Below are 11,022 nucleotides of genomic sequence, written 5' to 3' on the forward strand. Positions count from 1 at the left end.
ACAGAAAAGTGACAGTCCAAAGCAGTGAAACAAACACGAGGACAAGTGAGGAAAGAATACATTGGGTTGGCTTTCCAGCTGGCTGATGAAGCCCTTTTTGCCTTCCACCTGAGCCAGATGGGTGATGATTCCCCACTTTGCCTTCACCCTTTGCCTCTAGAGGATGGCAGTGCTCAGTTAGAGTTTTCAGTGGGTTGCTGCAGCTGCAGCTCTGTATTCAACCATGAGCCACCCATCCTCGTTGTTCAAAGCCAACTTCTACCCATGCAGAGTTTTGGTGTTCACAATACCCATCAGTGAAGAGCTGCAGTCATGGAATGTCTCCTTTCCTCTGGTTCAGTCCTACCTGGAAGACCACCAGCAAGCCCTGGCTGTTACAGGGATGCATTTCACTCCAAACCAGCTCCTGTCTGTCCCAGCATTCCCACTATCCTCCCTGTCACTGTGGCTGGCAAGACACCCAACTAAAGAATCAGCCACTCTGTGCATATTTTTACATTATAATATATACCCTTTATGTATAAAACATCAGTACAAAACCTCTAGTTTGTAGCAAGGGGGGAGGGAAATTAGTGGATAACAACAGATATCATTGCCATGTCCTTGTCTTCAGGCTTTGGTAGTGCTTGTAGCAAATCACTCCCACGTGCAGTCCCCTGCGAGCAGCTGGCATCGGTGCTGAAATTGCCCCCGAAGATCCCTGAGTGTGGACGAGGGGATGACCTCTGAACTGGTGATAGAGCTGAAGCCCTTTGCTGTGGTTGCTGGTTCATGACTGAATGCTGGAAGAGAGCAGGGAGGGAGTCAAGGTACAATGGGGGGATACTCACCCGGCTCTCTGTTGACCCTAAGCAGTGCTGCTTTCTGTGTTTGGGGGGCAATTTGGGGTTAAAGCACCTCTAAGGATGGGGCTGGTGTCCAGCAGGCCTTGCTCCTAGCCAGGGAATGGTTTTACTTACACAGCCTGCCTCCAGCCCCAGCACCCAAACTTCATCCTTCGTCCCACAAATGTCCTTTACTAGGGCAAGCAGCTTGGACCACGTTGACCATGGCCTCCCAATCTGCAAGAGGATGGGCACCATCTATGGGCTCAGGCCACCCATGGGTGCCGTATTAATGGCCTTGCTCTGTCCCTTGCATCCCAGATTGGTAACTTTTCCAGCCCTGCTTTGTGCTTGGGTGCTTAGCCTAATTTTTGGCTCCCATTTAGGATTTGCATTGAGTTCATGCCAACTTGAGTTGCTCGTTGAGCCAAACGATAGAATAACCACTCACCTCTTGGCACTGGAGTGATCCCATCCACTTGTTCAGGCTGAGAAGAGCAGCTACATGTCCCTGGAGTGAAGATGCTCCGTTTGAAGGCCAGCTGGGGACGTGGGGACATGCCTCATGCCACTGCCACTTGGGGAAGCACCAAGCTTCGAGCATCCTCCTGGCTAGCTGGGCTGGTAGATACACCAATGTGCTCTGTGCTGGTGCTCAGCCCATGGGGATGTCACCAGGTGGCAACATCTCATCGTTCTGTGCTGTGGTATTGGGAGCCACCATGGGGATGGCCGTCACCGCCACCACGTAGCTCTGCTGCGCGTGCCTAGGGATGGGAGAGAAGAGTCAGCAGTGCCCACAGGGTCTTTCACAGCTTTCAGGAAAGCAATGGGTCTTGTGGATGGGCCACACGGTGCTCAACAAACCTACATTTTCATCCTCCAGTAGCAGAATCCCGCAACACCAACAACAAGCAGAATTGAGACCCCTAAAGGAGAAACAAGGCAGATGATGAGCATCTTCCAATGGTTGGCCAAGGGAACAGCTCCACAAACAGTCAAAACTACACTACAACAACTCTTATAGTGCATTTTCAAGGTAACCTCTTTGCCAAGGGAAGAAATCAGGGTGCTGCATGCTGACCCTCTTGGAAACATTGCCCTCAATTATGGCATAAACCTCACACAGCCCTTGTTGGTTTTTTCTAGGGTAAAAAAAAAAACAAAGCAGCTTGTTCTTACCATCAACCCAGCAATGCTTACCAATGGAAGAGGCCACAGTCTGGGTGGAAACTGGCAAAAAAAAAAAGTAGAGATTTCAGCTGCAGAGCTAGGGAAGCCTGAGAAATGAGAACTATCAGGGAGGATCTTATTTAAAAGGTTGGTGAGAAGGGAAAAATTGTATTGAAAAAGAGAAAGGGCCCTTGGCTATGGAAACACAGTGGTTTATCTCCTCACCTGTAGCATGGTCTATGGGGATGGTGGGCAGTGGGGTTGTCCCCAGTGCTGTCCCCTCTCCTGGTGTAGGCATCTCTGGTGGTTCAGGCACTGCTGGTGGCACAGATATCTCTGGTGATGGCACAGGCAGTGCTGCTGAAGTGGTGTTGGTTCCTGCAGGGGGAAATGTTGTAAAACCATTTAATTTAGGGCACTGGTCACTATGCAGTGTTTTAATTTGGACGTGGCAAGGATCGATACATCTCAATCACTTTGAAATGGGATAATTCCCTGTAGTGGAGAAGAGGGCAGATGTGGCAGTTAGGGACATGGTTTAGTGGGCACGGTGGGGTTGGGTTGGTTGTTGGGCCTGATGATGTTGGAGCTCTTTTCCAAGCGCAATGATTCTGTGATTCTATTGAGGGACAGCTTAGTGGTCATGGTGGGGTTGGGTTGGAGATTGGACTCTATGATACTGCAGGTCTTTTCTAACCTTAATGGCTGTGATTCTATTCAGGGGCATGGCGTAGTGGGCATGGTGGTGATGGGTTGATGGTCTGGATGATCTTAGAGGTGTTTTCCAACCTTAGTGATTCTACAGTTCTATGACTCTCTGATTCTATTTTGCTTCCCACACCACAATAGTTGAGTTTTTGCCACATTCATCTCTTCCTCACCTCTTTGGCTTGTCCTCACTGTCGGGAGCTCAGGGCTTGGGGTTTGCAGAGGTAGAGCCGGATCCCCTTTGGGTAAACACAACAAAGACACCATCAGCAGCAGCAATACCACCCTTAGTCCTCCTTCAGCCCATCCCAATGCGTCCCATCTCTGGAGGCACGACCACTTACGAATGCACTGCAGCTCAGTGGACGTCCAGACAGGTTTGCCATGATGGAGGACGCACTGGATGAGGGTGGAGGTGCCAGCTTTGCGTTTGTAGCCCAGCTTGCAGGTGTAACGCAGGCTGGTGTGGAGCAGCTCCGTGTCGCCCGCGTCGATGATCGCATTGGCCACTTCCTTGGGACGGCCGCATCGCACCGCTGTGGATGGGGCAGATAGAATGGGAGATGACAACGGGAATGTCAGAGCTGCCTGGATTTTGAGTGGTCCTACGTGGAGCCAGGAGTTGGACTCCTCGTGGGTCCCTACTGGTTCTATGATTCTTTGGTTCTATGATGTGTGGGCTCTCGAGGAGCAGGAGTTGGGGCTGCAGTTGTGGCCATCCCATGGAGAGGGGAATGATAGGGGGAGGAGCGTGCTGGCAATGGGGATAGAAGCTCAGTAGGGATGAAAGCATGATGGCAATGAGGAAAGGAACATGATAGCAATAGGGACAGGGATGGAAGCATGGCGGGGCATGGAGACACTTTTGGGCATTCCCACCTGCTCCCAGGCATTCTCCAACCCACCAGTATACAGCATCCCACCGACAGCAGCACCACGACGCTATGACATGGGCTGGCAATGGTGCCAAGGAGCAGACACTGAGCCAGGAGATGGGAGAAACCAAAGGATAAGGCCAGCTGCTGCCACATGAGTATCCCACACCCTTCCCAAAGGCAGGAAATCCCAGAATGTGTGAGATAAAACCACAGTTAGACAATGCAGAATCCCTTCTCTGGGAACTGATGCACAACCACCACTAGACACCAGAGAATCCCAGATGTGGGAATGCACAACAGCTGTTAAACATTGGAGAATCCCATCAGTGGAAACTCACAACCATTAGACACTGAAGAATCCCCTCTTTGGGGATGCATAGCCACAATTAGCCCACAATGGTGCTTTCTGCCCCAAATCATGATCCTGATTGAATCACCACTGCTGGGAATGTCGTTTAAATGGCAGAGCAGGAGCACAGTGCCTTCAGGGAATGCTCTTCTGTGCTTGATTTACTACAAAACATGCTCATTTTCCATCATATTGCAGATTTGGCAGCAAAAAAGAAGGAGCATTAAGCTATCCTAGAGATTTTTTGGCGGGCAGCTCTATTTCCTGCACTTCCACAAAAGTTTACCAAGCCTCATTGAAAGATCCGGGGCATCTGTGCAGGAAACACACAGTGCAAAATCCCATTGAGATACATGTCCTGGGGATCCATATGAGGAAATACCACTGAGATGAATCTCCTGGCAGTCCATATGTTAAACATGCAGCACAAAATCCCATTCAGATGCCTTTCCTGGATGTCTCTGTGGGGAAATCCCAGTGAGATGCATTTCCCGAGGGTCCTTATGGGTCCATCATGTGGGTCAACAGTGGAGCATCCAGATCCTATGGGTCCTTATGGGATCATGGTGCAGCACCTGGATCCTGTGTGTCCTTAAGGATTCATGGTGCAGTATCCAGACCCTATGGGTCCTTATGGCTTTGTGTGTGCAGTATCCAGACCCTATGGGTCCTTATGGCTTTGTGTGTGCAGCATCCAGATCCTAGGGGTCCTTATGGGTCTGTGTGTGCAGCATCCAGATCCTATGGGTCCTTATGGGTCTGTGTGTGCAGCACTCAGATCCCATGGGTCCTTATAGGTTTGTGTGTGCAGCACTCAGATCCTATGGGTTCTTATGGGTCCGTGGTGCAGCACTGAGATCCTGAAATCACCCCCAGCTTCCACGGATGCTGCTGGGGAAGTGTTACAGGCACTCAGTGGGGGACAATTGAGGTACACTGTGGGCACCCCATGGACACCACGAGGGGATCCTGGTCATGAGTGGGTGCTGCGTGGGCACCAAGAGGGAAACCTGGAGTATCTGTGTGCAGCACAGCCACGCGGAGAGCCCTGTGATCCACCCCAGCGCGCAGCGTGTGTCCCCACTCCAATACCCACGAGTAAATCGCGGACACTCGTAGGAGCACGAGTGAGACGCGCGCACTCCCAGCAGCAAGCCGAGAGCCCTCGCACCGCTCTGCTTACCGCTGTCCGAGGCGCTATAGGGCAGAAACAGGGCGAGAGCAGCGCAGAGCAGCAGCAGCCGATCCATGGGCGGTGGTCTCGGGCCGGGCGGGGGGGCTCAGCGCTCCCCGAGGGGTTCCACGCCGACGCCCCTCCGCGATCCGCTGCCGCCGCGGCCGGCCATGGCCTCGCTCTTTCTTCCCTCTTTCGCTTTCGGTTTCAGCACGGGGTGATCGGTGGGGACACGTCGACCAATAGGGAATGGAGAGGGATGGGGCTGGGGGAGGAGGGGAAGGAGGAGGACGGTGGGGGTGTGAGGGATGCGAACGGGATGCGGGACTCCAAAGAGGTGCGGTAGCCAAGTACCCAAAGAAGGACCCAAAGAGGGTCCCAAAAGGGGGAGGATGTAAAACTCGGGCGATGCAATACCCAAAGAGGGAATGCAATACTCGAAGTGGAGATGCTGTATCCAAAGTGGGGAGGATGTCAAACTCAAAGGATGCCGTACCCAAAAAGAGGATGTGATACCCAAAAGGGGGATGCAGTACTCGAGGAGGCACGCAGTACCCAAAGTGGAGAAAGATACAGTATCCAAAGAGGGATGCAATACTGGAGGGAGATGCATTACTCCCAGAGGATGCAATAGTGTGTTATGTGAGGAGGATGTGATATCCTAAGTGGGGATATAATAGAAAAAGAGAGAGAAGGGATGTCATTCTGATGGGAAATTCATTATAACCCACGTCATCAGGAATGTCGTTTGGAAGAGGGAAGAGTTTCACATTCACCTGGGACAAAAGACAACATGAAGACCTCTAGCACAAAAAGTGAATGTCTTGCCTAAATCGAAAATCTAGACCAGGCAAGATGGGTTCAAATCGATTGAGGTATCAGGAGGTGCATTACTTCAGAGGAAATGTAATACTGGGGTGGATGGGATACCCAAGGAGGAGAAGATGTGGTACCCAGGATGGAATGTGGTGGTTGGGGTGGAATGCAGTACCTGGGGTGGGATGCAGAACTTGGAGTAGGATGCAGTATCGCTGTGATGCAGCATCTGGAGGGGATGCAGTTCTTAGTAGGGAACAATGAAGTCTTTAGCCTGGGGATGGGTTGCCCAATGGAGATGTGGAACTATGGAGCAATGCAGTCACCCCCCCCCCCCCCAGGTGCCCCTGGTTGGATCCAATGCTAAAAGCTTCTTTGTGCTCTGGTTGCGTAACTTTCACACCAAACTCTCAACAAAAACTCTCTTTTGTTGGGTTGCGTTGGGTCAGGGGGGTGAATTGCATTGGGTTGCATTGGGCTGGGCTGGATTGGGTTGGGTTGGGTTGGGTTGGGTTGGGTTGGGTGGAAGACCTCACGGATGCAGATATCAGAGGCCTTCAGTGCTGGAGTTTGCTGATGCCAAACTGGAAACGAAGCCATGATGCAAGGCCCTGGAAGATGCCTGTACAATAAATCCTCCCCAGACAACCTCGTGGCTCCATGCTCTGTGTGCCTCCAGGTCCTTTTCCATTGACCACAACTCATTCTGTCTTGATGGGTGAATACTGGTGAATAGCTTTACTACAGCCAAAGGGAAGGATATAACTTCCCATGTCCAACCAGAAATCCTTCTTGGGAAGCAGTTAAATTATTACCATTCGACGACCTCTATGGTGGAACAGTACTGCGTTGGCAACCGTTTGATCAATCATTAAACCCTTCCAAACATATTTCACAAAGAGCAAGATTGGAAACGTTGAGAATTGGTTGCATGTAGCCAAGATTTGTTAGCAGAAATATTCAGGATCCTGCAGATCAAAGCGCTGCACCAATTGCATGCAAATTAAGTGCATGCAAATTAAGCAAATCTCACATTCCTAAAGCTCCATATTAAAAGGCACTCCACTGTGGATTGAACACAGTCTTCAGTCTGTGAACTCTGGACAGGTGAGGATTTTTCATGAGTGTTACAAGGAGCAATCAGTGGGTTAGAGTTCACCAGCAGTAAACAGTTGAGGGCAACATCGCCGGGATTTGGTATGGGAGGTCCCTGGGGTTTGAGAAGTTTCCACTCTTCTTCTTCGAGCACTCATTCAAAAAAAAACCCTCAAAAACACAATGTTTTTTCACTACTGATCCCAAAGGGATTTTTTGGCAATGCCTGTAAAAATAAACCATGTAGCTACGAAAATTTTATTGGATAATGTAAACAACACGTAAGTTTATGTTAGCAAAGCTGGAAAAATGTGTTTCTTGGGAATGCCTTATTTCCCATAGGAGGATTTTCTACAAAAATCAGAGCTATCAGAGGCCACAATTTTGGGCATCAACCCATTAAACCCTTCCATAAGGAAGCTCTTTGTGTGCTGAGCTCAGTGCATGGCATCACAGGATCCTTCTCATTTTGCCCTACCCACCAGGACAATAATGTGACTTAGAGCATCCCTAACCATGGGATATGGAGATAACCTGGGACTGAGCTCGAATTTTGTATTTTCAAAGGCTTTCACCACCCCTACAAACATAAGGGCTGTCTTTCATAGCATCTGAAAAATAATTTTTGGGCTTTCTTGCCTTTGGGGGAGGATGGATATAAATAGCTGATGAGCTTTTGCCTCATCCAATGACTCTATTGTATTTTGCAGCTGATGTTTGTTTGTTCCTCCTTGGATGGAGGAAGATTGTACTGTTGACTACGACTCTTACGCTGAAGATTTTGGAGTAAGAAAAGCTGGATTCAGAACAAGACTTGTGTTGCATCCATGATTCCATGTCTTTGGAGGCACAATGCTTGTTCCAAGATGCAGAGCAGCAGACTTTTGTTTGGGTAAAAATATTCCACTGGGTGTATTTCCCAGCTAAAATCAACCCAAATTGTTGTTTACAAAGGGACAATAAATCTGTTTTTGCTGTTTTTGGGGTGTTCATCCAGGAACTATTTCATTTCTTAAGAATGTTGAGCTGCGTGTTCCTGCACTAAGTGCATATCACCAGTGGGGATGTGAGATCATCTTTAAGCATTACTACCTCTGAGGAATATTTGAGGTCATTAATGGGGAATAGCTGTGAGGATGGCTTATCCAGTGGTACTAAGTACCAAAGATTTCTAGAAACCATTTGTACAGATCAGATTGGCACACCGGGCTCATTTCCCATCAAACTGATTTAATTTTATCTTATCTCATTGCAGCATATGGCCTCTCTCTCCCAAAGCAGTGACACCTGGAAAGAAGTCATTTCAAATACATATATTACATTATTTCCTTATCAAGGAAGTAATTACAATGTTTATAATTTTGCCATATGGCACGACAGTACTACTGAGCCTCTCTAATGGAAGAAGGAGCTGATTTTCTGGTGCCACGATGGCAATTAGTCACGCTGTGGTTACACCCAATTAATGCTGCAAATGTTTAATGCAAGCGTGGGGTTTGGAGGGGCAGAAGTCAGTGTGACCCACAGCTGTGAGATGGTGCTAAATGGAGTTGACCTGACAGTCCTTCTACCCAGGTGTGTATAAATGCAAAATACCTTATGCTATGGGTGCTACAAGTGACTTAATGAGCTAAATTTGATGATGATGGAGAAGAAGGGAAGGAGGGTGGTTGTACTGCTGATGATGATGAAGAAGAAGAAAAAAAGAAGAAAAGGAGGAAGAGGGTGATGATGAAGATGATGATGAAGAGGAGAAGGGGGGGTGGCATTAATGGTGATGAAGATGATGGAGAAGAAAAGGAGGACGGTGATGGTAGTGATGATGAAGATGATGAGTATGAAGGAAGGGAAGAGAAGGAGGAGAGTGGTTGTGACTGTGATGATGAAGGAGGATAGAGAGGAAGAAAAGGAGGACTGTGGTGGTGATGAGGAGGAGGAAGAGGAAGGTGATGGTTATGATAATAAGGGGAATAAGAGGAGCAGAAAGAGCAAAAGAAAAATGGAGCTGATGAGGAGGAGCTGAAGGATGGTGACCGTGGTGGCAGAGATGAGGAGGAAGAGGAGAACGGTGGAATCATAGAAGCACGTTGAGGAGGAGAAAGAAGGAGGAAAAGGAGAAAGAAGAAGCCAACAGTGATGACAACACAGTGTTTAGCACCAGAGAAAGACCGTTTTCTGCTAGGAACTAAAATACACCGCATGAAACCCACAGTCATTTGTTATAGGATTGATGCATTTATGTTGATTCCTCTTTACAACATGACATTTCTGGCTGAATGTTGGCAGAATTCACATAAAAGGCTTTCACTGCCCAGAGGAATACCCCAACAGAGCCAAGCAGAAGGGTGTGAGCCTGTTGCAGGAAAGCATCCTACCTTTCCCAAGGCTGCTCCTGAGCTGGATGAGAGGAATTGCTCCATGTTGGAGTTCAGCATGACTTTACCATCGAGGAATCCAGGAGATGAGGAAGACCTGGGGCTGCATGGCTCAGTGGGGATCTCCGCTGTGATTTTTTGGAAATTCACTTTTGTTTCCAATTTCCCAACTTAGACTGGGAAAGTACCAGCGAGACCACAAACGGCGTTTGTATCTCAGAGTACTTTGGGTTTTATCCTCTGGGATTCCTGGAATTCTCTGTTTCTGAGGTTATTATAAGTGTCACAACCTCTTCTCAAAGAAAACACGTGTTTTGGTCACAAGACTTGAGTTTGTGCCACCACACCACAACCCTGGGAGGAATTCACGATTTACAATGGAACAACCAACCACAATCCCATTGAATTGTCTGAGTCTGGATGATCTGATTGGTCTTTCCAGCTTTTATGACTCTATGGTGAAAGATAAGGCTGTAACACTTCAGCTGGAGGCTTGCACAAGCTCCATAAGCTGTCAAAAGAAAGAGCTCCTTACAGAGCCGGAGCTTGCTGAACGCTCCGATTTTGCTATTTAGACATGGTTACTCAACACCCTATTTTTGGAGCTCAGACTTTAATCCAACTATTACATTTCATTTCTCAGGTGTATTTTTAGTCTTTCTGCATCGTGCCATCCAGGATTAAGCAAATGTCAGTGCTCCTCAAAACTAGTGAGCAGCCACAACCTCATGGGTTGTGTTCTGTGTGTAACGCTTCAGTGATATACAAGTATTGCTATGTGAGCTAGTGCAGAACTAGGGGTAAAAAGGGATTTAATCAGAAGACAGATTGCACTGACCGTGTCTTTTTTAGTACCTTTAACAGAGGAATGCTGTCCCAAGATTTAACTGAAGAAGACAAACTGAAATCACCCTCCTGCTTCACAGGAACGAAGTATTTGGAGGATGGACTTTGGCTTGAGACAGCAAAACCATATTAATTAAGTTCAGATTTGAAGTTCAGGGTTTCAGAAAACAAATGTCAATTCCTGAAGATAGCAGATAAGTCCCAGTCTAGACTCTATTGTTTTTTTTGTGGACCTGCACCTGGAGATGTGGCACTGAGGGACACGGTTTATTGGGATGGGTCGGGGATGGACTTGGTGATCTTAGTGGTCTTTTCCAACCTCAGTGATTCTGTGTTTCTAACATTTCTTTTGGGATTAATTCCACGCACAACATTGAATGCTTCAACCTTCCTTCTTTGGATTTAGCCATACCCAGCAAAAATTGCTTTATGGAATATCCCAAGTTGGAAGAATCAAGTCCAACTTCCTTTACAGCTCATTCACAAAGACAAAGCAGAAGGCTGAAGCGGCCCCAAAGAACAAAGATTCCTTCTTGTTCTGCATGTTCACGCTGCTCAGAAGTATTATTGTGACACATTTGGTCTGTGCAGCCACCTCTTGATTTCCCCCAACATATATACAGCCACATGAAAATAACTGCAGCTCCAGGGGTTTGTATAAATATATCATATGGAAGCAACAATCCAAACTTTCTGCTGAAGGAACGCATCTGGTTCTTGATTTGCCTTTGCTGGGCTGCGTGCAAAAGTAGAATCAGAAGCATTCTAAGTGTATTCTCTCTGC

At 48.0% G+C, this 11,022-nt stretch overlaps 1 protein-coding gene across 2 annotated transcripts; it reads right to left on the bottom strand.

Moving 5' to 3' along the window:
- Positions 1-488: 488 nt before the first annotated feature.
- On the bottom strand, positions 489-5,278 carry LOC128079714 (interleukin-15 receptor subunit alpha-like). 2 transcript variants are annotated; one of them, XM_052681174.1, is made up of 7 exons: positions 5,116-5,278; positions 3,050-3,241; positions 2,879-2,944; positions 2,223-2,375; positions 2,028-2,057; positions 1,696-1,753; positions 489-1,591 (listed from the first exon to the last, which is right to left on the bottom strand). In XM_052681174.1, exons 1-7 carry the CDS (start codon positions 5,180-5,182, stop codon positions 1,480-1,482), a joined length of 678 nt encoding a protein of 225 aa, XP_052537134.1. In that variant the 5' UTR covers positions 5,183-5,278; the 3' UTR covers positions 489-1,479. The 2 variants fall into 2 exon arrangements, with proteins under 2 accessions (XP_052537134.1, XP_052537133.1); XM_052681173.1 differs by lacking the exons at positions 489-1,591; positions 1,696-1,753 and having other exon boundaries at positions 1,846-2,057.
- Between the last annotated feature and the right edge of the window lie 5,744 nt (positions 5,279-11,022).

This window comes from Tympanuchus pallidicinctus, unplaced genomic scaffold (assembly GCF_026119805.1).
Source record: "Tympanuchus pallidicinctus isolate F22 unplaced genomic scaffold, pur_lepc_1.0 scaffold19, whole genome shotgun sequence".
Lineage (NCBI taxonomy): Eukaryota > Metazoa > Chordata > Aves > Galliformes > Phasianidae > Tympanuchus > Tympanuchus pallidicinctus.

Bases quoted from the DNA above. Each gene is read 5' to 3' on its own strand.
- LOC128079714 (XM_052681173.1), bottom strand. From the start codon at position 5,182: ATGGATCGGCTGCTGCTGCTCTGCGCTGCTCTCGCCCTGTTTCTGCCC. The intron at 2,945-3,049 runs GTAAGTGGTCGT...GTTTACCCAAAG, and splicing joins CACTGAGCTGCAGTGCATTC to GGGATCCGGCTCTACCTCTG. The intron at 2,376-2,878 runs GTGAGGAAGAGA...TTCCCCCTGCAG, and splicing joins AGTGAGGACAAGCCAAAGAG to GAACCAACACCACTTCAGCA.